We start from the raw sequence: 25,146 nt of genomic DNA on the forward strand, positions 1-25,146 counted from the left end.
GTGGAATCGTCACAGATCTCTCTCTTCTCCTTTCTGAAGCATCTCTCATTTGCTTCTTGTTCTTGCTTGTACTGTAATTTATTTTTATTTTATTTTTTTGGTGTGAGGAAGATTGGCCCTGAGCTAAATCTGTTGCCAATCTTCCTCTTTTTGCTTGAGGAAGACTGTCGCTGAGCTAACATCTATGGCAGTCTTCCTCTATTTTGTATGTGGGACGCCACCACAGCATGGCTTGATGAGCAGTGTGTAGGTCTGTGCCCAGGATCTGAACCTACGAACCCTGGGCTGCTGAAGCAGAGCTCGTGAACTTAACCACTATGCCACTGGGCTGGCCCTGCACTGTAATTTAGAACAGAGGCTCCCAACTATGGAGGGACATAGAGTTTTCATAATCATTATTCATTATTTATAATTTGTCTGTCAGTCTCTATGTCCTCACACAAGTGTGGGGGGTCTTGTGGCCCAGGCCCCCACAAATTATTCCTCTGCAGCTTTGACTTGATAGTAAGCATGATCTCTGATTTTTTGTACTTTCCCCTTCTTCTTGTCTACCAAAAAGAACTGACCAAGAAGTTTTCCTCATTCTCTCTGACCGCCTATTGTTAATATCAATGTTCTATCTCCTGTAGCTCAGAGTTCATCTTCACATCACATTCTGTAAATACTTGTTGAAGACCTACTATGTGTCAGACACTGGGAATATAGCAGATCATATAATAGGCAAAAATTCCTGCCCTCTTGGAGCCGACATTTGAGTAGGATAAGACAGAAAAGAAACAAAATGAAGAAGTGTGTATTGTCTTAGAAAACTAAAGCAGGTTAGGGGAAGGGAGGCTGGGAGGGGCGGTCGTGGATCTAGAGGGATTTCAGTTTTCAACAGGCTACTCAGATAAAGCCTCTCTGAAATGGTGACATGTGAACAGACTTGAAGGACATGAGGAATATCTAGAGGAAGCCATGTTGATATCTGAAAGATCATTCTAGGCAGAGAGAACAGTGCATGCAAAGGACTTGAAGCAGGAGCATGCCTGGAATGCTTGAGGAGCAGTGTGGAGGCCAGTGTGGCTGGAACAGAGGGAAGAGCAAGAGGAAAAACTAGGACAAGGGTAACCAGGAAGATGGGAATACTGTTTAGGTTCTTGTGGACTGTTTGTAAGAACTTTGGCTTTTGCTCAGAGTGAGAAGAATCCATTGAAGGGTTTTAATCAGAGGAGTGACAGGGTATGCTATGTTTTAACCGGATAGCTCTGGCTTGCTAGTTTAAGCAGGAGGTGAGGGTGAGGAAGGAGTCAGAAGCAAGGAGACCTGTTAGGGGCTAGTTCACTAATCCAGGTGAAAGACGCTGCTGGCTTGCATCAGAATGACGGTGGTGGACCTGGGGAGAAGTGGTCAGATTATGGGTATATTTTGAGATAGAGCCAACGGGTGGATTGAATTTGGGGTCTGAGAAGAAGAGTATCAAGGATTCTCCGAAGATCTCTGCCTGAGCAACTGGAGAGATGGAGTTGCCATTAACTGAGGTGGAACATAGTGAAGGGGGAGAAGTTGATTTGGAGTTTGGTTTTGGATATGTTCCTTCACTCACCTTCCTGGTATCCAAGTGGAGAGGCTGAGTAGGCAGCAGCAGACGTGGTGGGGTTCAGAGGGCATGTTCAGGCTGGAGTATAAATTGGGAGTGTAGCAGTACATAGATGACGTTTAAAGCCGTGAGACGTCTGGATGGGACCACCAAGGCTGTGAGTATGTAGAGAAAAGACTTCCAAGGGCCGAGCCTTAGGTTCCAACATTAAGTCTGGGGAGCTGAGGAGGACCCAAGAAAGGCGACTGAGAAGGACCGCCCAGTGAGTTGGAAGGGTTTGAGACGAGGTGGTGACCTAGAAGCCAAGCGAAGAAGGATTTCACAGAGGAAGGAGAGATCAGCTGTCTCTCTATGTGATTGGTCAGATAAAACTGGGTACCTTTGCCAAAGGAGGAAGCTTACAAAGCTCTTCTTCAAACTAAAACGTTTGAAGTAATGTTAAATGTATAATTTTCCAGCTACATTCAGTAAATGTTTTTACACAGTAATATAGATCTTCGGTATTTGTTGAAATTAGTCCTATGGATGCATGAAAAGAATGTGTATTCTCTTGGGGGCCGGCCCGGTGGTGCAGCGGTTAAGTTCTCCCGTTCCGCTTTGGAGGCCCAGGGTTCGTCGGTTCGGATCCCGGGTGCGGACATGGCACCGCTTGTCAAGCCATGCTGTGGTAGGCGTCCCACATATAAAGTAGAGGAAGATGGGCACGGATGTTAGCTCAGGGCCAGTCTTCCTCAACAAAAAGAGGAGGATTGACAGCAGATGTTAGCTCAGGGCTAATCTTCCAAAAAAAAAAAAAAGAATGTGTTTTCTCTTGTCTGTGTTCGTTATATTAATCCTGTTAATAATGTAGAATCTTTCGTAATTCTTACTAATTTTCATTAAGAAAAGTAGGTCCACTACTGTAATTATAGATTTTTCTCTTTTTTTCTGTTCTTTCTTTTTTGGGGGGATAATTCTATCTTTTTTTATTTTACGCTTTGAGACTCTTCTGTTAGTTGCAGATGCAGTCAGAATTAGTATATCTTCCTGGACTGTTTGTGATATCATCTTATATGGATCCTTGAAAGCCTATTTCGTCTGTTGCTAATAAAGCCTCCCCAGCTATATTTTGTATTTGTGTTGCTTTTTCCAGCCGTTTACTTCTAACATTTCTGTAACTTTATGTACCTCTCAAACTGCCTGAAATTGTCTTTATTGCCCCCTCACTTATGAATGAATGATAGTATCAATAGAATTCTAGTTTGACAGTTATTTTTTCTCAACACCTTCTATTGTTGAGTTGAGTTGTGTGTAGCCAGTCTGGTTGCTGTTCCTATGTAGTTATTTTGCTTTTTCTCTCTGTTTTAATGTTTTTTTTTTTCTCCTTGGTGTTTTGCCATCTAGGTATGGATTTATTTTTATTTTTTCCCTAATCAGGAGTCATTTTTCCTCCTGAATCTGCAGAGTTATATCTTTCATCAGTTCTAGAAAATTCCCAACATTATAATATTACCTCTTCCCATTCTTTCTGTTCTCCTCTCATAGACTCCCATTTGGTGTATGCTGGGCCTTGTCGTTCTGTCCTCCATGTCTGTTAACCTCCATTTTATGTTTTCTGTCTTTTTGTCTTTCTGGGCTGCACTCTAAGTAACTTCAGATCTGTTTTCAGATTTACTGTTTCTTTCCTTAGATGTGTTTGATCTACTATGTAACCTATTAATTTATTATTTCCATGATAATATTTGCCATCTTTCTTTGTTTTTTTCCAAATCTGCCTATTCTTTTTTTTTGGTGAGGAGGATTGGCCCTGAGCTAACATCTGTGCCAATCTTCCTCTATTTTTTGTATGTGGGATGCTGCCACAGCACAGCTCAATGAGCAGTGTGTAGGTCCATGCCTGGGATCCGAACCCACAAACCCCAGGCTGCCAAAGCGGAGCACATGAACTTAACCACTACACCACTGGCCTGGCCCCTGCCTATTCTTTTTTATTTTTTTATTTTTATTTATTTATTTTTTTGTGTGTGTGAGAAAGATCGGCCCTGAGCTAACATCTATTGCCAATCTTCCTCTATTTTATGTGAGATGCTGACAGAGCATGGCTTGACAAGTGGTGCTAGGTCTGTGCCCAGGATCTGAATCTGTGAACTTTGGGCTGCTGAAGTGGAGTGCACAAACTTAACCACTATGCCACTGGGCTGGCCCCTGCCTATTCTTTTTTAAAGACTCTTCTTAGGGTTTCAGGTCCTTCATATATGTCTTGAGTTATTTTAAACATATGTATTTTACATCTCCTTTTCTGTATTTTGTTCTATTATCTTATGTTCTTGCATTTTTTTATTTAAGGTGGATCATTCCTTGCTTTTGTGATTTTTTATTTTGAACTCCTTTTTAGTGAGACTTAGTATTTCTGTGGAAATCCTTGGAACCAGGGTTGTAGGAGAGACCTTCCAGAGCAGTTAGACGTTTCCTTTGACCAAGCACTGTAGGCATCACCAACCAGGGACCAATTTTTGTGTTAACTCATTAGTTCAGGAATTCTTAACTCCAAATTTGTGTGAGATGCAAGCCCAGCATTTCTATTCTTTAGCCAGCAGAAACTAAAAACTTTCTTGTCACATCACTCTTCTGGCAGGAGGATTTTTTTTCCTCGTCCACCCTGTAGTCTTCCTTCTCCTGCCAGAGCCTCCTCGCACGGGCCAAACTCAGGCAGAAGCCAGCTCAGACAGGAGCTTACGAAAGCAGCCTGTGGGTTGGCCTCCTTGCAGCATGGAGCAGAGCAGGCGGAAGGTGACAAACGCGTGTGGGGCAACACAGTAGTCTACTATTTGATGATTACTCCCTGACCCCCGTGGTCAGAACCCTGGACTAATTTGATATTATAGAACTGTTTAGACACGGCCCCTAATCTCCAGTGGGAGAGACAGACTTAGTGACCACGTACAGGTGAACTACAACACGTCTCATTATGTGAAGTATCGAAATACACATGCAAACCAGCACCCCGGAAACACGAAGGAGAGGCAGTCTGGGGGTAAGTGGAAGAGGGAATGGGAAATGCTTCCCTGAAGTAGGATCACGTGAGCCACACCTTGAAGGGCTAATGAGGTGGCTCTGCGCGGAAGAGAGAACAGTGTATGACTGGGCCCAGGCCAGGGTGGCTAGAAGCTGGGCGGCATGATCAAAGATAGGCTGTGGCCGGATTGTGGAGACTCTGGAGCCCTGTGCTACAGACCCAGGACTTCATTCTGCAAATAACAGGAGCCATTGACTATTCTATTGGGGAAAAAAACATAATAAAAAATGTAGTGGCTGGCTTGAGCTGTTCAATAGAAATCGAATGTAAGTCACAAACGCAGCCCCATATGTAATTTAAAATTTCCTAGCAGCCACATTAAAACAAACAAAAAAAACATTAAATTAATAATTTTTTTACTTAACCAAGTATTATCCAAAATATTATCATTTCAATATGTGATCAATATAAGAATTATTAATGCGTTATTTTACATTCTGGGTTTTTTGTACAAGGTCTTTGAAACCTGTGTGCATTTTACACTCACAGCACTTCTCTGGACTGGCCACAGTTCAAGTGCTCAGTGGGCACATGTTGCTAGTGGCTACCGTATTGGATAGTGTGGGCACAGAGGATGGCAAAGGATGTATTCTACCAACAAACTATAATTTCTTGGTTCTCAGAAGATTCACTTCCCCTCCCCTCAAAAAAGAGGGTTCTGTGGTCAAATAGGTGTTGGGAACTCTGCATTCATCAAATTAAACTTTTTTTTAGGGCAGGATTCCTCAGAGCCTAATATGCTAATGTGCATTGTGGCCCTACAAGAGAAATACACAGTCTGCAGCATTGTCCAGTTCATTTGACCGTACAGGGCTGGAATGCCAGGAACACATTTTAGTATCAGCTGGATTAGGGGGAACAGAGAGTCTGGAAGCAGGCAGAGGCAGAAAGACAGAAGGAAACACCAGAAAGAAGAGAGTGGCAAAGTCTGGGAGAGGAGAGACTTGAGTGTCTGAAGAAGCAGGTCTTCAGAAGGGCCAGTGCCGTGGGCAGGTGGAGGAGGACGTGATCTCCAAAGGGGTCGCTGGATTTGGCAATGCCGAGGTCATCATCACCTTCACAAGAGCAGTGTCAGTGGGGCGGTGGGACAGAAGCCAGAGTGCCCTATACTGGAGAAGTGACAGGGAGAGCTGGGGGACTGGCCAGGAGTACAAACCCCTCTAGTGATGCTTGGCGGTGAGACCAGAGAGAGGGTTCTTGAGGAGGGAGCAGGACGGAAGGAAGGGTGCTTGTTTGTTTTAGATGATGGGGTGGGAGAGGCACTTAACCCTGTGTGCAGGCTAAGAAGGAGCTAGTGGGGACTGACGATGGAGTGTGAAAGACAGGGAAGGGTCCTGCAGGAGAGGGCTGGGTAAGGATGCTGGCTTTGGGAAGAAATAGGATCCCCGCATCCCCGAGAGGGGAAGGAAGTACAGGGATGAGAGCAGGGAGATAAAGGGAGGAGGTAAAGGGGCAGTAAGGCTTTATTTGTTTCCCCTGACATCAGGGGTAAGAATGTCTGACTGTGAAGGTACGGGTCAGGTTGGAAACTTGAAGAGAGAATAAAAGTTTAAGAACCATTGTAATGAAATGCAAAGGGGACCGCCAGGGGTGGAGTGCAAGGATTGTCCGCACATTCATCCTGATAAAGCTAATGTATGTTCCTGCCTTAGAAATGGTAAAACGTCTGAGACTTTTCTTATTATTCCAAGATACAGAACAGATAGGCCGGTGCTTGTGGGTTTTAATGTAAATCATTGTTTCTCAAAGTGTGACACACGTATCCCAATGGTACCCGACACAGTGGCATGCAAGATAGCACCCAAGAAGACTAGTTTTATTTTAATGGTTATATATTTTAATGACTATCAGAAGAAACATAACCAGCACATCAAACCCATGATTTCCTAGATATTTAACTCAGACGCAAGTGAATTTAGAGAAAAATATAACATGAATAATAGTAGAGATAGAATGTGGATGTGGCAGAGTGTGAATGACTGAAATTTGTGAAACACTAGTGTGAGAGGTGGGGTAACCTTAGAGACTGTTCTAGTTGCCTCCATCAGAGTCAGCTGGCAACTCTGACCTGTGACTCTGGCTCACATCACCATCAGCAACGTCCCACCAGCTGTACGGCCACCATGTCTAGCCTCCTTGCTCCACACAACCTAGTCAGTCAGTCATCTGTATTGTCACCAGCCTTACTGGTTCCAAACACTCACTCACGCCTGCAGCTCTCCCCAGCAGGACAGAATCAAATACAACCCCCCGAAACGCTTGGTACTTTTTGAACACGACTGTGGCACTATGATTTCTTCTTGGTAGCACCAAACATAACCTGCCGTATTCAATTTTGGTTTTACTGTGGGAGTAAATTTTTTAAAGCTTTTGGCAACATGTGCAGAAAACAGAACAGCTGTCTTCATTAGAACTTTCAGTAAGCCCAAATCTGCGCAAATATATAAAAATTCAAAGGCGACAGAAAGAGAACCCCCCTTTAAAAGCCCAGTGTGATCCTTGCATTTTCTGCCTCTGTGGCTTTCTTCATTTGTTCCCAGTGCCAGACAAGCACCCACTGTGCGGGACATGTGTGTCTGGAGTCCCTGCCTCAGGCTGCCCCTTCCCCTGCTGCCTCTGCTCACCTGGTGGCCGCAGGGATCAGGCAGCCTTCTTTGTCCTTCTCTCTCCCGGCTTTTGGCTTTCGGATGTGCACCGCTTGCTGCCTCAAGGTGTAGCTTGCTGGGTACCTGCCTGCTTTTTCTTTGTGTCTGAGGAAGGGCTTCCTGTCACTGGGCATAAGGCAAGCCCTCGGCTTCTTAACAAATGACTCTGGAAGTACGTCACACTTCACAATTTGACCTTTAGTTCAGCCCCGATGTGCCTGTAAATTGACCCAAAGTGTATGCAGTACGCCTCACCCTGCTGCAAGACGCTCAGGACTTCCCTCAGAGTCACTTAGGGCCACGGTGTATCCCAAACCAGGAGTTCTTTGTCCTAGGGGGCTAGGCATGGTCTCATTGGGGACTTCAGATTTCCTAACTTTAGCTCTTTACTTTGAGAAATCTAGAGAAATGTTTCTCAAACAGCTTTTAAACAGTCACTCACAGTAAGAAGTACATTTTACATCCCCAAATACATACCTAACTAAAACTTTTCACGGAACAACGCTTACCAATGCTGCACACTTGATAGTTTCTATTTATAATTTTACTGCTGGGCCTAATCAGCATTTAAAAAAACTAAACTGATGTAATGACCCGCTGATAGCTCACGACCTGCAGTTTAGGAAACACTAGTCTGAAGCATTTGGTTCGTTTAATCATTACAATAACTTTGAAAATGTCTTGAGATGGTGAGAATAGCATAGATTCTTCACAAGCTCAGCACAGTTCTGATCTCTTTGAGGCCATTCTAAAAATTCTTAATTCTGTCATTACTACTAAGAGAAGAAGTCAGGGCCACATTGAAATGTTACAGGTGTGGCTAATGAGCTGCTTTCGAGCAGGTGGCAGGTTGTGAGGCCCGCTCTTCGCAGGTGTGTGCTGCTCCGAGGACGTCCTGCGCTCTGTGGAAGCTGTGTTGTTCCTTCAAGGCAGCATTTGTAAACCCAGCATGTCTGCTGATAAATGTCTGTTTTCTGCAAAGAAGACTGAAATCATATTTTGAAACTCTACCCTGTTTTTCCATAGGGTGTGCCGATCTCCAAACCCTGGACACCATGCAGCCAATAGAGAGGAAAAGGCAGGGCTACCTTCACGAGCTGATTCAGACTGAGGAGCGGTACGTGGACGACCTTCAGCTCGTCGTGGAGGTGAGGGGCCCCTGCCGCCTCGCTCCAGGAGCATCTCTCTCTGCTGTAGGGGATGGGGGTCCTTGGTCTCAAGGGGAGGTTTCCCCTTTGCTGTGTAAATTCACAGGTGTGACAGGAGCTCTCACACCCTCAAAACGCTTTCTCTGCCCATTGGAGAGTGCTTGAAGAGTTCAGTCAACTCTTTCCCCGAGATTAGGTAATTCAGAGTGAAGAGAGAACAAGAGGGCACTCAGGTGCCTCAGGCGCATGTGGCAGAGGCCCCATCAGGAAGGACAGGGTCTAGAGAAGGGGGGAAGGTGCTGAAGCAACTTATCTACTTCAGCTTTTTGCCTAACTATATTTACACTGCTGTTTGACACCTGACATTTTCATAAACTTTAACATTTCCAGGGGAATTGTGAAGCAGTGGGAGTGTTCACCAAATGTTTGTATCAGTTTGGAAAACCAAATAGGAGCTTATTGTAAAATATTGTCCAAATATCATATATTTACTGTTTTATGTTTGTGCCTATTTATGTTACCAGTGACCTCTAAGCTGATGACAGCTGTTAGAGTGACATTGTTTTTTTTGAGTAAGATTAGCCCTGAGCTAACTACTGCCAATCCTCTTTTTGCTGAGGAAGACTGGCCCTGAGCTAACATCCATGCCCATCTTCCTCTACTTTATACATGGGACGCCTACCACAGCATGGCTTTTGCCAAGCGGTGCCATGTCCGCACCTGGGATCGGAACATGTGAGCCCCGGGCCGCCGAAGCGGAACCTGCGAACTTTACCTCTGGGCCACCAGGCCGGCCCCTAGAATGGCATTTTAAAATGATTTGTGTCTGAGTAAGCAAGATAACACTTGATAGTTCTATTATACTTTTGTTTCCAGTCAAATAAACAAACCACCTGAGGAGAATGGGTGTCCCCATAGGCCCAACAGGTGCACCATACACCTGGCCGTGACCTGGATAGCAGCATGGAGCAGAGGCCACACCCGCCTGCATCTGCCCCCCGGCAAGGCCTGCCCCTGGTGCCTCCTCCACCCTAAATGCAGGCTGTGGGCTCCAGACATGGCCTGCTAGTTCCTCTCTCGTGTTCACTATAGTGCACCGCTCGGTTGACAGTGTCTCCCTTCCCCCCAAGGCTGTGAGCTCCTGAGACTCTGTATCCTTCATTCTGCATCCCCAAAACATAGCCTGGCCCTTTGCAGGCCTTCCCACCAGTACTGAATAAAGTAGGTGTGTTTATGTCTGCACCTCTGTGACCAGGGCAGATGGCCTACAAGAGGAGCCCATCATTCTTATTCATCCCTACAAGTGTCTGCCCTGCTGCTGGTCACATTGCAGTCCGAAGGGATTGTACATGGGTGCAGAAGTGCCTCTCTGATGCTAGCACAGGAGGTGAACAGGGGCCGGGTCTTGCCCCACCTCAGAGCAGTTACTCAATCCCTTGGGCCTTGGTTATTCCCACTCTGTCCACCCATGAGATGCTCTGAGGGGCGAGGAGTCACGGGCACTGTTAACAGGCAAGGCCTTCTCATCACTGTTCCCATGGGGGGTCCCAGAGGGCCTGACCACCTTCTCCTCCTCTGCTCACCTCACTGAGGCTGACACAAAGCAGACAAGTAGAACGAATAAACAAAGTAACATAAATTACTCAGTGAGTGAAGAACAGGCAATGCCTGTCCCCCAGGAGCCCCTCAGAGCAGATGGGCCGTCTTCCAGGGCTCGCCCTCCTGGGAGTGTCCTGACCTCTGCAGTCTGCTCGTGGAGCTGGAGAGATTTAGAGAGGTCCAGTTCACAGCACTTTCAGCTGAGTTCTTTGAATCCACGTTCAACTCACCTCAGTAAACATTAATTGAAAACCTACTATATGCAAAGCACTGTGCTAGAGAACAGAGCTAAAGAGAAGGTTCCTGCCCTCGAGGAGTTCACAGTCCTGTGGAGAGACAGACAGACAGTTGCAGAGCAGCGTGGTGAAGGCTGGGGGGGGGTGACTCAGATGCTTTGGGAGCTGAGGGGAGAGGACCGCCCCCAGCCAGCAAGGAGAGGTCAGGAAGGACCTTCCCATTTAGGCCTCGGCCAAGACCTGAAGGACAAGGACAAGTTTTCTATGAGGAAACAGAAGTGGGAAGGCATGTGCTGAGGGAGTTAGGGTCCTGCACGTAGCCCAGAGTGGCTGAGCGTCAAGTACGTGAGGGCCAGGCTGGCGAGGCTGGCAGGGGGCAGACCACAGCGGGCCTCGGGATCCTGGAGAAGGAGATTGCATCTTATCCCACGGCCAGCGAACAGTTTTAATAGGGTGACGTTTCGTGTGTATCTTGGAAGGATCACACAGGAGAAGAGTCCTCTCAGATAACGTCACTATTTCCTTAAGGCCTTTAAAGTCTTTCCCTGAGAACCCTAGTTGTTTAGTGGAAACTTGGACTTAGAATCAAAAGGAGTTGAGCTGAGTTCTAGCTCCTCCATATTCTCACTTTGTAACGGAGCAAAGCGCTCTTTCAGCCTTTATTTCTTCACGAGTCATTTGGGAATAATAATACCTGACTCAGCTTGACCTACATCATATCTGAAGTTAATTGAGAAACCCCCCCACACACAGATATGCGCACGTGCACACACAAGTGTATGCATATGCGTACATATCAGAGGTTTGTAAATCCTTAAGTGCTCTGGAACACTGATGGAGAGGATTATTTCCCCTCCAGTCAGCCAAACTCTGCAGTCCACCCCTGCTGGGCAGTCAGTCTTGAGGGTAGTATAAGTCTTGACTGTTTTACAAACTGCTTCCAGAACCCTGAGGTGCTCGACCTGGCAGCAGTCACGCTTCCTCAGTTCTGCACACTCCTACAGCATGTAGGCGCTTTATGCCGTGGTTTTATTTAACCTTCATAACACCCCTAGGAGGTGAGTATGAGAATGTCCTCTTCTTGGTGAAACTACTGGATTCAGTCCTCAGAATCAGCCTTGATTAGGAGCCCAGATAGCAAAAAGTAGGGAACTTACGCAATTTAAAATTTAACCATCCTAGGACTGGCCCTGTGGCCGAGTGGTTGGGTTTACGCACTATGCTGTGGGGGCCTGGGGTTTTGCCGGTTCGGATCCTGGGCGCAGACCTAGCACTGCTCATCAGGCCATGCTGAGGAGGTGTCCCACAGAGCACAGCCAGAAGGACCCACAACTAGGATATACAACTATGTACTGGGGGGCTTTGGGGAGAAGAAGAAATAAATAAATAAAATTTAATGATCATAAATATGTTTATTTTAAAATACCATGATCGTCTTAGTTTCAGTGTATGAAGATCTTGTTTCACTTAGACCACTTCGGCTGTGTTTTCACACTTTGGCTAACTTGTTTCTTTTGCGCTTTGATTTAGGTTTTTCAGAAACCAATGATGGACTCAGGCATCCTCACGGAAGGAGAAATGGCCTTGATCTTTGTTAACTGGAAGGAGCTCATCATGTCCAACACGAAGCTGCTGAAGTGAGTTGTGCGCCTCGCCCGCCGGTCGGCAGACACCCCGGCCCCAGGACGGAGGCTTCACACGCGCCTCTCCACAGGGCTGCGCAGCAAAGGGACTTCCAACTGTCTTCTGCTCCCTCCGGCTTTCTATTTTATTATCACTTTATGAAATGCCCTACAACTATAAAATACATAACTACTGAAGTAAAGAAATAGAATAAAAAATACTTCGATTAAACAAAGAAAAAGTTAAATCATTAAACAAATCGTATGTTAACATAGGATTCCACAAACTGGACTCTGTTTTGGGTAGTAGAGTCCGGAGAGAAGCTGCAGCTCGTGGCCCAGACGTGACTGGCTAGTCTGGCAGCCTCCTAAAGTCCCTTGTGGAATTCTGTTCCTTGGGGTGGTTTTCTGTCCCCTGTGCCCAGGAGGACAAGCTCCTGGGAGGAGGCACCACAGGACCAGCTCTGGCTGCCTCTCCGCCCTCCCTGGGGCTCGGCCGCTCTCCTGAGGAAGAGGCTCACCTCCACCTGCACGCCTGGCCGCCAGGGTTTCTGCTCCCTTTTGCCCCTACAGAGTGTGGAAAATTCCTTTCTTCTTGGTTCAGCCAAGAACAAGTTAGAATTTTTCAAAAGAAACTTTGCTAAGAAGCTAAGGTGAGACTAAGCCAATTCCAAAGGCCTAGAGATACTCACGTGTCTGGCCTTCATTTTCTTAATCTTCTTTGCTAACGTTTCACCAAGGTTGACTTGGCCAGCAGAGCTTCATGCCTAAGCCGCCTCCTCCTGCTCCTGAGTCTTCCCTCAGGGTGCCAGGGGTTTTTAGATAACTCACTGGTTATCATAACCATTAATCTCCCATGCTAGTCATCCTTCACCCACCAAAGACATTCACTTAGAAGCAGAGAGTGAGAGAATGTGTGGTTGCAGGGCCTTACGGGTGCGGAAGAAGACCGGCGGCGAGAAGATGCCCGTGCAGATGATTGGGGACATCCTGGCAGCTGAGCTGTCCCACATGCAGGCTTACATCCGGTTCTGCAGCTGTCAGCTTAATGGAGCAGCTCTGTTACAGCAGAAGACAGATGAAGACACCGACTTCAAGGAATTTTTAAAGGTAACTCTGGAGGGGCTGGCCTGGTGGCGCAGCAGTTAAGTTCACACGTTCCGCTTCAGCAACCCGGGGTTCGCTGGTTGGGATCCTGGGTGCAGACATGGCACCACTTGTCAAGCCATGCTGTGGCAGGCATCCCACATATAAAGTGGAGGAAGATGGGCACAGATGTTAGCTCGGGGCCACTCTTCCTCAGCAAAAAGAGGAGGATTGGTGGCAGATGTTAGCTCAGGGCTAATCTTCCTCAAAACAAACCAAGCAGTTGGTGAGGAAAAGTAAAGCTAGACCTTACTCAGAAGGACAACACTTACTAATGCGGCCACACGCCACCTCACAACGGGGGTGCGTTGTGAGAAATGCATTGTCGAACATCACCGAGTTACTTACACAAACGTAGGGGGGTACAGCCTGAGTAAAATCAAGCATTACATGAAAAGGAGAGTCTGTCATAACCAAATAGGATTACCCCAGGAGGCAGCATAATATCATGCTTCAGACGAGACAGGCTTCAGAATCGGACTGCTCAGGTTGGAATCCCAGCCCATCACTGTCCAGTTGTGACCAGGACAAGCTACGTAACATTTGGTGCCTTTGTTCCTCTCACCTGTAACCCGGAGATAATCAGGTAATACTTTTAAAAGTACTTTAGCACAGAGATTGGCACATAGTAAACATTCAGTAAATGCTATTTATATTTATCTTCCTTCTAATGATCTCAGGGATGTAAAAATGGTTCAATATAAGAAGGCACTGAGGACAGAACCCTTCAGTTAGTGATAAGGGTGGGAGGCAAGGGGTTGCCTAGAAATAAACTAGAGGAGACATAGAAAGAAACCAAGATCATAGAAATACTGGTCAGAATAATTAGATAAATGTAGATTTGTGAGTGCATGTGAATGTTTTAAAATAATCAATAGCAGAATTAAAAATAGGACATTTACCTTCTAAAGCATAGTAAAAGATTTTTGAAAACTTTTTTCCAAATAGTAACAACAATAACAATGTAAGTAGGATGTCAGTGTCATCACAATTGTAATAATAGTAAAAATAAAAAGTTTACAGTCTCATAATGAAAGGCATAGTGTTGATTATATTAAAAAGCAAAATCTAATAATAAGCTGTGTTCTAAAATGTTGCTTTTTTAAAAGACTCAAAATACATAAATAAAAAGCAGGAAGATGCTTGTTATAGCAGCATATATAGATATATCCAAAAACAAAAAGAGGCAGCAATTTTAATATCCCATAGTGGGACGTGACTAGGTAAATTTTGGTAAATGTATTTTTCAATCATTAAAAATGATCGTCCTAGAGTACTAGCTACTCTATTCAGGTACGGGACTAGGACTAGGAGCAGAGGCAACTGAGACGTGGTCCCGGCCTCCTGGAGTTAACAGTCTGCCGCGGCATAGAGACACCTGTATTACCCAGTCCAGATGCGGCATTATGATAAAGGCAGCCATGGGTTATTAGGGGGCTCAAGAAGGATCACTGAGAGGGAGGGAAGGTGTCAGGGAAGGGTGAGGAGAGCCTGGACAAGAGGAGGCATAATCTGAGTCTTCAGAGGTGAGCACAAATTAGCCAAGTGAAGAAAGAGCAGAAGGGACAGTACCAATAAAGGCTAACACATCCATTACGTGGCACACAGTAGGTGCTCAATAAATGGTAGCAATTGTTACTAATAAGGAGGGGACAATGGGCAGGCAGAGGCAGGGGAAATCTAGAGCTATTAGAAGACAGAGGGATTGGCGTCAATGGTGACTCCTAGGGTTGTGTGTGGGAAGGTGGGTGGGCGCAGAATGGCGCTACCAGCTCAGGTAGGGATAGAGGTAGAAGAGAAGGCTCTTATGACGGAAGATGAGGACTTCATTTCTGGGTTTGTTGAGGTGTTGAGGTGCCTTTTGGACATCCAGGGAAGAAAGACAGTAATGGGCAAGTGTGGAGCTCCAGAGAGGGTCTGGGTTACCCTCTGGGACTGCACTGCGGGGGATCTTGGGCAGCAGCTACAGTTAAGAGTGAGTAGAGAAGGGGGCTGGCCCCAGGGCCGAGTGGTTAAGTTCGCACGCTCCGCTGCAGGCAGCCCAGTGTTTCGTTGGTTCAAATCCTGGGCGCGGACATGGCACTGCTCATCAAACCACGCCAAGGCAGCATCCCACATGCCACAACTAGAAGGACTCACAACGAAGAATATACAGCTGTCTACCAGGGGGCTTTGGGGAGAAAAAGGAAAAAAATAAAATCTTAAAAAAAAAAAAAGAGTGAGTAGAGAAGAAAGAAGGGAAGAAGACTGAGGTCAGCAGACTGGGAAGAAGCCAGGAGAGAGTGGTTCTGGAAGCAAAGGAAGGAATGATCACATAGGCTGTCATATGGGTGTAAGAAAGAACTGAAAAGCATCCTCTGTTTTTGGCACACGAGGTGAGATATTCCTACTGTTAATCTGATACACATCATTTTGGATCCTGAGCTTTTAGAAGAAATTAGAAATCTGAAAGGTGGTTAAAGCCAGGAGTATAGCCAGTGTTTCCTTGTTTTCCTTGAGGCTATGATTTCCTCAAGCCTCTCACTTGTTTTGCAGAAGCTGGCGTCCGACCCCCGATGTAAAGGAATGCCCCTTTCCAGCTTCCTGCTGAAGCCCATGCAGAGGATCACTCGCTACCCCCTCCTCATCAGAAGCGTGAGTGCCCCTGCTGGGACGGAGAAGCGTGTCCCTTTGAGGCTCACAGAGGCTGGCAGTCAGGCAGCCTCCGAGTATGCCAGCCACCTCTGCCACACGGGCTGACCACCATCTGATGGACCCGGCACTGAGCGTGTGTGCGTGTGTGTGTATGCATGTGAACACGCACATTACAATCTGAAGGGCCGAATCCCTGAGGTGGGCGAGTAAGAGGCATCCACTGTCACTTGGGTAACCTGTCCTCCCCCTTCCCAGAAAGCTTGCCCGGCCTCTCAGAGTCAAGAGTGTGTTTGTCTAGGCAGAGGAAAGGCCCGCTAGGTCTCCAGTTGTGGAGCCCGTCTTGAGCTCACACAGAGCCCACCATTGCTACAACCGTGGACTCCAGTCTTTCTGCTGAGATCTAAACTCATCTACCAGCTGAACAGCCCCAGCCAGATGCCCCAGGAGTCCCCAGCTCAGCATGTCCTAACAGAGCTCACCTTCGTCCCCGCGCCGTATCCCACCTCAGCTTGCCGACTGCGCAGTCCTAGGATTCCATCCATCTTCTTGACATAAGCAGCATGGGCCTCTTGAGCCAATATGCCTTCTGAGGAGATGGCAGACTTTACAAAGGGTTATTCCACAAATAATCATTGATAGAATTTTAACAGCTTACAAAGAAAAACAGTAGAAATAATATAAGATTGTTGCTTTTTTCAGTTATGCTTTGACCATTGGTCTGTGAGCCATGTTAACTCAGACATTATGTTACAGTTATGATACCAAACTGACCCATTATGCACATTATTCCACAGTCCCTTACCTGAACTATTTGGGGCCAGCCGTGTTTCAGAATTCAGAATGTAACTCAGATACTGTATATTGTACGGCATGCCAACAAAGCCTGGGCAGCACCTGTGACCAAGCACATTAATATTCCCACAGTGAAATACATGGATAATCACTGCAAGTAGAGTGAATAAATGCATCTCTTCAGTTTAGGTCAGCTTTTGCCACCAAATGATTTTTGAAAAACCTTCAGGCTTTCAGGGCTTTTCCCCGGTTTGGAATTGTAAACAAAGGCCTGTGGGCCCCACGACTACAGGAGGAGTCCAGACTGGAGCTGTCTGCTGATGGGCCTGCTAATTTCCGGAGGGACCACGCACACTTGTATTCTGGCCTCTATTCTTTTACGTTTGTAGCAGTAGTTTGAAGTCATCTCCAAATGAACTGAATGCATTTTTCTACATGCTAACAAACAGGATTTTATTACATTTTTCCTGTAGCAGGAGATTCATTGCTTTCATCCAATTTTTCAAAAGGATCAATGACCCTCAAAACATTGTGAACTGTTGCTATTCTGCAAGTTAACACACTTATCAAAGTTGCAGCCAGTTTATACTGAAGAGTTCACCCTAAAGGCACATGGCTTAAATTATTGGGGGGGAAGTAGGGAGGCACCCTTTAACATGTGGCCTGTTACTAAACTGAGCCAGAGAGCCACCAGAGACCCACAGATTTCAGGGCACTTGGTCCATGTGGCACTTGGCACACTCTCTTGTAACTGAGTCACCTGTCTCCCCAAGAACTCATGGGACTATGACCTTCTGAAGGGCAAATGATTGTCTTGCGCACCATTTTATTTCCAGTGCTCAGCACCGGGCACATATAGGCAGCCAATAGGACAGCTGGAGGGGTGGGTTGAGGACACAATACATCCATGACGTATTGTGATGAAGCCGGTCTTTTCCAGATTCTGGAGAACACCCCTGAGCACCACGTAGACCATTCCTCCCTAAAGCTGGCCCTCGAGCGGGCAGAGGAGCTGTGCTCTCAAGTTAATGAAGGCGTTCGGGAGAAGGAAAATTCAGACCGACTGGAGTGGATCCAGGCACACGTTCAGTGCGAAGGCCTCGCAGAGGTGAGGCCGTGGTGCGCAGCTGGACGCCGCCAGGCAGGCTGGGGTGGGGAACCAGGTGCTGGCCTTCCCCTGGTGTGGACCATCTGTGCCTCAGCTCAGCCCGTGTGCACTCACCATCCTGCCCCTTGGTTGCCATCTTCCTTTCTTGTAAAGAGAGATTTGATATGTAGGTTTTGAGTTCTTTGAATTCAGCTGGTAGAATCAGTATTCTCTGGGTATAAGTAATCATTTTCACCGGGCCAGTTCGAACTCTCAAGAAAAATAAATGTAAGGATCTTTTGTGGAAAGGGGGGATGACCACGGTCACATTGCCAACTAGAAAATCCTACCACAGTACCCTCAGGTCCAGGGCACAGGTCTGGGGGACACTGGGATGGTTTGTGCTGGGACTTACAAAGTGACAGTTTCTTTCTCTTCAAGCAACTTATTTTCAACTCCCTCACCAACTGCCTGGGGCCTCGGAAGCTTCTGCACAGTGGGAAACTCTACAAGACCAAGAGCAACAAGGAGCTGTGCGGGTTCCTCTTCAATGACTTCCTGCTGCTCACCCACATGGTCAGGCAGTTTGCGGTCTCCTCGGGCTCTGAGAAGCTTTTCAGCTCCAAGTCCAACGCTCAGTTCAAAATGTACAAGACGGTAAGTGGCGTGCTGCTGGCGGTCGCATCAGGAGCATCACGAGGTGTTTCCTTTACCTTAAGGACCTCCTTCCCGTCCTGAGCCTTTCCTCTCCTCATGGCATGCTCTTCACCTGTTCCAGATGTCTCACGCCTCCTTTGTCCCTTGCCAGAGAAGAAGCTCCTCGAGTGGCTGGGTCTTCAGTGCCCTCCGCCAGCCGCCAGCTGGGTTCCAGCTTTGGATTCCAGCCCCCTCCCTGGCATACATGCCATCATGTGATCCCACCTCTGTCCACATTCAGCCTTGGGTCTCTCTGTAAAACCGAGGCTGAAGCAAAATGCCAAGTGTCCGTGCATGGAGCAGTTGTGGACACTCAGAGCTCCTGTCCCCAGTTCTGTGACATCTCATCTACCCCAGATGTTTACTTTCACAAAATGGAGACAGTTTCTTTTTTCCTAAATAAAAGATCCTAGAACCAAGACCCCTCTCCACCTCTCCCAAGGCTCTTCAGAACAGACAGAACTCTCGGGACATAGGCGGGGTGGGGGGGGTGCACTGGCCCATCTCACAGCCTGTGTTTTGGCCCTAATTTCAGCCCATTTTCCTGAATGAAGTCTTGGTGAAACTGCCCACAGACCCTTCCAGCGATGAGCCTGTTTTCCACATTTCCCACATTGACCGGGTCTACACCCTCCGCACAGACAACATTAACGAGAGGTCAGTCCTGACCACATGTGACCTGCTTCGAAGTCTAGGAGAAAGCTGGGACATCTCCCTTGGCCATACATCTCCAGTCCATGCTCAAGTCCTGCTGGTTCTGTGTCCTCTCTCAACCAGCCCCTCCGCCCAGTCCCACTGGGAGGCCTTGCTGTGGATGTGCTCGGTTACCACTGCTGCCTCTAACACTTTCCCTGCTTCCAGTCTCTTCTCGGGATCTTCTCTGACAGGAGACCCAACACCTCACTTCCTGCTAAAACCCCTCCAGCAACAGTCCCTGCTCCATCGCCTGGTCTCTGAGGCCCTCTCTGTGCCTCTCAGAGGCTCAGTCCCACCCCTCCACCCCAAAGGACCTGTGTGCCCCCTTCCCCCTGTGTGGAATGCCCTCCTCCCTCTCTGCCTGGCCCGCCGTGTGTCCTCTAGGGTGTAGCCCGGCACCTCTGTGACGGCAGACCTCCTCCTGTGCCGCGGTTCTCTGTGTAGTAGAACCTGTGTTCTCTCGTGCTGAATTGCATCTTCTTTCTCCGTGTGCCCAGCACCTTGCAAGTGCCTGGTGATTTGTAAGTGGTCAGGAACTGTCTAGAAATTCTCAGTTTGATCCTCAATTAGCAAGCGAGTCTTTCAGTTGCACTAATCGCAGGTCTATGATTGGAAACTTGTCAAAGCTGAGGATAGCAAAGGAGAGAAGAACCAGTGCAGAGCTTGGGGGTTCCCGACTGAACCTGTGGGGTGCGCAGGAAAGCTGCCCCATGGTGTGCTCTGCTTCTCTCCAGGACTGCCTGGGTCCAGAAGATCAAGGCGGCTTCTGAGCAGTACATCGACACCGAGAAAAGGAAACGGGAGAAGGCTTATCAAGGTAGTCGGTGGTGCCCCGGAGGGTTGGAACCCGCCGCGAGGGGTCCTGGGGAGGGGATGGGTCTCACCCTCAGGACACAAGCTGCGGCTGCTGCTGTTCCTGCAGTGAGAGGGTGAATGGGGACGGCAGAGACCAGGCTTGCTGCAAGATCAGACAGCAGAGCCCACCTCAGCTGCTGTGGCCTCTCCTCCCGTCGCAGCTGTTCAAACCTCTTAGGGGCCTCTCCGAGCCCCCCGCCATTACACAGACGGGGGTCATCTAGTGCGAGCTCCAGGACCTGCCTTCTCTCTGTGGCAAAGGCTGTGTCCCTCCGCCGCGAACACTCATTCTTCACTCCTGTTTCCAGGAGGGAGGGGCTTTCAATGCACGGCTGACCCCGCCTCTGCTTGGTCCACTTTGCTCCACCAAACTTCACTTCTCTGGCCTGTTTCCCTTCAGCTTATAAACACTCTGCTCCTCTCCCACCTCAGCCTCTGCCCCATCCCTCCTCCAGATCCACCCATCCTCCCCCTGTCTTGACAACCAGGTCCTGGACTTTAAGTTACCCCCCCACGCCCCCCGCTCCCCCTTGCTCACCAGCCTTTCACTCCACTTGCTGTCCCCATCATTCTGCGCAAATGACTAGCTCACACGACACCAGTGACCTAAATAATGGCTTGGCTCACTTTCCCTCCTCATGCTCCCTGCACCCAGTAGCAGGAAATTGAGGCTCCTCCCTGCCCCTGAACCCCATGATACCCCTGAGGGTCCTCCTACCATCTAATCTTCTTTCATCTCCTTCCTAGCTCTTCTTCCTCCCGCTGTACCCGCGGAGTTCTGCCCTCACCTGAGCTTCTCTCCCCCTCATCTCATCCCAGTTTCAGTGGTCACAGCTGGGCTGCTCTCTCCCGCGCCCACGCTCTCCAGATGCACCTGCTCGACTGCTCCCGGGTGCCTGCTGGACATCACAGATTGGCATCTCCAGTGGGGTTAATTAGCCTCCTTCCAGTAGCGCCTCCTGAGAATCTCTGTGGATAGCAGTATTGTTCTCGGCCACCCAGACTGGAACATGCTCTCTGACCCCCGACGCTTCTCCCCTAGTCAGCTGCCGAGCCCATTTGTTCTCTCCATCATTCCTTTTCTCATTTGCTGGTCCTTTCCTTTCCTGGCAGCACAGCCCCTTCCGGACCCTCCAATCTCCCACCCTGGCTATAGCACGAGGTACCCCCACCATCACCCATTCCCTTCATTTCTGGAATATTCTTTCTACAGGGCTGCCCTCAATCTCTCTCTCCCTGCTTAAGCATCTCCCCTTTTGCCTCCCAAATTAAGGACAAAGTTCTTAGCCTGCACTCGGGACCCCATCCCCAATATTACCTGGTAGCTGCCCCATTTCCCGCTGTTTCCCTCTGCCCACATCACTGCCTAACTGAGCAGCTCACCCGTGAAACCCTGCCGCCCACCCCCGGGCACTCCTCCCCTTCCAGTCCCGTGTTCCTGGCTGCTCCAATTGCAGCTCTGTGTGTTTTTTTATTCAGGTTTCCCTTATTTTGTTATTTACTCCTGAAAGGTATGTGTAAATCGGCTCTTGCTAATTGACTCTTGTTTCAATGGTACTTTAAAGGCTTGCTGCTGAAAAATCAATGACTGAATCACTTGTAAAGCACATAATGATCTCTTAATTGGTCAAAGATGTGAATCAAAGTTTTTCTGTGTTAGTTTTGCTTAACATCAGTATCTGTACATATTGTTATGCATTTCCTTGTGTTCACCTCTGTAGACATTTATTGATTACTTACTCTGTGCGAGGGCCGTGCTCCTCTTAACCGGGCCTGCAAAGGTGAATCTGGCCCCGCCCTGCCTTCGGGGAACCGAGTGCCAGTGCTGTGCAGGAGGGTTGGCACCCATGGGAGTGGGCCACTGCTCACAGAGAAGGTTCTACTTGCCCTGAGTTTTGAAAAATCAATAGCTCACCAAGCAGCCTTTTTGTTAGTTTTCAAACCCCTGAGCAAAACCTGCTTACCTAACTTCATATTTACCAAGATAATCTGGAGTTCATGGACTCATCGCTCTCCATATTAAAAGCCTTTTTGAGTAGCCCCTTAAATAGAATAAGGTCTTAAGTGAAACTGCTTTGTAAGCTGAAGTGTTTTGCAGATAATTGGAACTATGGTGAGTAGTTAGGAAAATAGACTTTGCTATCTGATGTTTAAATTTTGACCCTGCCATGTAGAAGTTCTGTGACGTGAGCATGTTATAGTCCTTTCTAAGCCTCACTTTTCTCATATATGGAGATGGCAGTTATAAAGAGCTGCCTTACAGGGTAATTGTGCAGTTTAAGTAATATAACTTATGTAAAGGTCTAGCACATGCCTAACACAAAGTAAGTATCCAGTAAATGTTAGCTGCTTTAAGTGCTGAATGAATATAATATATTCTTATTTTATGAACATTACTATTTGCTAGGCAATTGAGAGATTAATACATGGATGAATAAACAGTCCATGCTCTGCACTGGCTCCTCTCGGCAGGGGAGACGGACATGACATAGAATTTCAGGCCCAGCAGGCTGTGGGATGCTCAGAAGCCAAGGATAATGGATGCACAGAGGAGGGAAGGGGTCTGGGAGGTGAGGTGTGAGATTGGGCCTGCGTCTGGAAGGATGAGTAGGATGCTGACAGGCAGAGACAGCAGGCAAGGCATTCCCAGCATGCAACACAGGCTGGGCAGAGGCACAGAGCAGCCAGACGCCAGCCTGCTGGGCTGAGCACAGTGGCAGGTGAGGCTGGGCAGTGTTGGGTTGGTTAAAAAGACAGACTGTGAGTATCTACAGCCTAGCGTCATCACTGCACGCTCAGCGTTCTCAACATGACTCCTCTTTCTCTTTCGTAGCTCGCTCTCAAAAGACCTCAGGCATTGGGCGACTGATGGTGCATGTCATTGAAGCTACAGAATTAAAAGCCTGTAAACCAAATGGTAAATGCTTCTTTCATTAAACAGACATAGTAACTGCCCCACTATTTGCTGATGACTCTTCTGAACATTGAATAATAGGATGCTTTTAAAAAGTCAGTGTTTCCAATGCCAGTAAAATGGTTATTGGACCAATCTTATCATCACTGTTTTCCCATTATGTACCACAGCCTCCTTCCTCAGGCTTCTGAGTGGAGAAAGCACGAGGCAAGTTGCACTGACACTTGCTCAGGCTCAGGGGGAGCAGCCCCAGCTTTCGAGCCTGCCTGGTTGCTCCTCAGGTTTATGATGCTGTCAGCATTGGGAACACAGAGACCACAGGCAGACGTGGGCCCCTGCTGCGCGGTCTACAGAGAAGCATCTGTTTGGATCCTGCTTTTGCTTGAGGAAGGTCCTGTTGTCACTCATTTTACCTTTACAGGCCACATGTGTCTTTGGTTTGTTTTTGTTCAGGAAAGAGCAATCCATATTGTGAAATCAGCATGGGCTCCCAGAGCTACACTACCAGAACCCTCCAGGACACACTAAATCCCAAGTGGAATTTTAACTGCCAGTTCTTTATTAAGGACCTTTACCAGGATGTGCTGTGTCTCACCATGTTTGACAGAGACCAGTTTTCACCAGATGGTAAAGTATAATTCAGCCAGGGGATCTGAAGCATCCCCAGCACTCTAGAATCTCAAGTCTAGATCCAGGGTACTTGACCTTATTTTTACCCCATGACACCTCAGGGGAACAGCACAGGCCCATGGTCACCAGCATCTCACTCCGGCAGCAGGTGGGGTGCCTTCTGGCGCGGGGGCCTCAGGTGTGTTTCAGTCTTTGAGCCCAGTCACTCCCTACATACCTAAGAGAAACACTGTGCGCCTGGCACATGCCGGATGGGGGAGATGCTCCCTGCCCAGAGACTTGGATTCCAAATAGGCAGTTTCCTCCACACGCATCCCTTGTCATTCTGTATGCATTCATTCACAGCGTCAGCCACCCAGTACCGAAAGAAGTTAGTTACTTTTTTTGGATTTGAAAGTTGTATGAATCCTGTTTCAGACACCCCTCATGTGGTGGTTTTTAACAATTTTATAAAGAAGACTTTTGACTCTCACCTGTCTATTCACCAGATTTCCTGGGTCGTACTGAAGTTCCAGTGGCAAAAATTCGAACAGAACAGGAAAGCAAAGGCCCCACCACTCGCCGACTCCTGCTGCACGAGGTTCCCACCGGGGAGGTCTGGGTCCGCTTTGACCTGCAGCTTTTTGAGCAAAAGACTCTCCTGTAGGAGCCTTGGGGACCTGCCCACTAGGCTGGGCTGGAGAAGACTGCGGTGCTGCCTCCAGGCTGCAGGAGGGTCACGCGGCTTCATCCATCACTAGGCCACGCACGCCGGGGCCCTCTATGTTATTGCACACTAAAATCACTAGCAATCTATGCAAACATGATCTTTCCTACACATAAACCCAACCCCATAGCACAGTGCCTTGTACTAGTGTTAACATGTTCGGCTGTGTTTAGATGCCAAGGTTTCCATTTTCAGGGCTATAAAAAGTATTATGTGGAAATGAGGCATCGAACCACCAGATGTTACCACTTGGTTGAATGTGTCCACTGTGGGTGGTTTTGGTGACGCTGTAACCATTCCACACCATGTGACCTCTGCCGGGTCACAGCCACTCAGGAGGTAAAGGATTGGGACGAAATGCTGCAGCCTCAGCGTGTGAACAGCCTGATACTGAAATAGTGTCTACTCGTGCACTGAATAAAAAACAGAAACTTGATCGTTTTATTCCTGATTAGGTTTTATCATTCTCTGCTGAGACAATATAGTTTGAAATCTACAGGGGAAAGCTTGATTTACTTTAAATACTGTGAACTCTAATGATGTGGAAAATATTTTTCAACTTTAATTTTCTGAAGTATAAATTATTTATGTAAATTCCTTGTTTTGCATATTTCATAGGACATGCAACTTTAAGCTTTATCATTGCCAATATGTACAGAAAGAATAAAAATACAAGTTTATGAATGTAACTTCTTTCGAAGCTTGACTGTTTTGCTTTCCATGTGAAATGTTCCTAAAAGGTAACTTCAGAGGTTGCTTACGATAAAACCAAGTTTCCTTTCTGCGACAGTGGGAAAATCAAGGACAGGGTAGGGATGGGGAGCGTCCAGGAGACCCCAGGGCCTTGTCTTGACTCTAACATTGACTTGCTCTGCGACTCTGTTACATTTACCTAATGTTTCTTTGATGGCTAGACTAAATGACCTCTGTGGACGCTAGACCAGACCCTTTGAGTCCTTCTGCTTGCCTAGTTGAGTAGAAACTTCAGGGGTAACTTAGGAGTAAAGGAAATGCTCAAGTATTAAGCATCATCGGCAGGCCCTCAGCCCCTCCAGCTCCAGAAGCACCTGTCTCTCCCCCCGCCCAGTGCTGTCAGAGCCACAGCC

At 47.6% G+C, this 25,146-nt stretch overlaps 1 protein-coding gene and 1 long non-coding RNA gene across 9 annotated transcripts in view; one reads left to right on the forward strand and one right to left on the reverse strand.

The window, feature by feature from the left end:
* Window positions 1-24,729, forward strand: part of ITSN2 (intersectin 2) — a 134,381-nt gene extending 109,652 nt beyond the window's left edge. For 5 of the 8 annotated variants that reach the window (XM_070512520.1, XM_070512519.1, XM_070512522.1 and 2 more), the window contains 11 exons: window positions 8,306-8,427; window positions 11,793-11,899; window positions 12,811-12,994; window positions 15,566-15,664; window positions 17,397-17,564; window positions 17,985-18,200; window positions 18,775-18,896; window positions 19,670-19,752; window positions 22,624-22,707; window positions 23,158-23,331; window positions 23,823-24,729. In XM_070512520.1, coding sequence (XP_070368621.1) covers window positions 8,306-8,427; window positions 11,793-11,899; window positions 12,811-12,994; window positions 15,566-15,664; window positions 17,397-17,564; window positions 17,985-18,200; window positions 18,775-18,896; window positions 19,670-19,752; window positions 22,624-22,707; window positions 23,158-23,331; window positions 23,823-23,980 — 1,517 coding nt within the window. In that variant the 3' untranslated portion in view covers window positions 23,981-24,729. Of the gene's footprint in view, window positions 1-8,305; window positions 8,428-11,792; window positions 11,900-12,810; window positions 12,995-15,565; window positions 15,665-17,396; window positions 17,565-17,984; window positions 18,201-18,774; window positions 18,897-19,669; window positions 19,753-20,537; window positions 21,302-22,623; window positions 22,708-23,157; window positions 23,332-23,822 lie in introns of all 8 variants that reach the window. The other 3 variants (XR_011504138.1, XR_011504139.1, XR_011504137.1) reach the window with 2 other exon arrangements.
* LOC123286491 (uncharacterized) lies at window positions 12,994-23,941 on the reverse strand. Its single transcript, XR_006528902.2, has 4 exons — window positions 23,808-23,941; window positions 16,467-16,558; window positions 16,144-16,250; window positions 12,994-13,595 (listed from the first exon to the last, which is right to left on the reverse strand). It is a non-coding gene; the product is annotated as an uncharacterized lncRNA (long non-coding RNA).
* Window positions 24,730-25,146: the final 417 nt, after the last annotated feature.

This window comes from Equus asinus, chromosome 6 (genome assembly GCF_041296235.1).
Source record: "Equus asinus isolate D_3611 breed Donkey chromosome 6, EquAss-T2T_v2, whole genome shotgun sequence".
In the NCBI taxonomy this organism is placed as follows: Eukaryota; Metazoa; Chordata; class Mammalia; order Perissodactyla; family Equidae; genus Equus; species Equus asinus.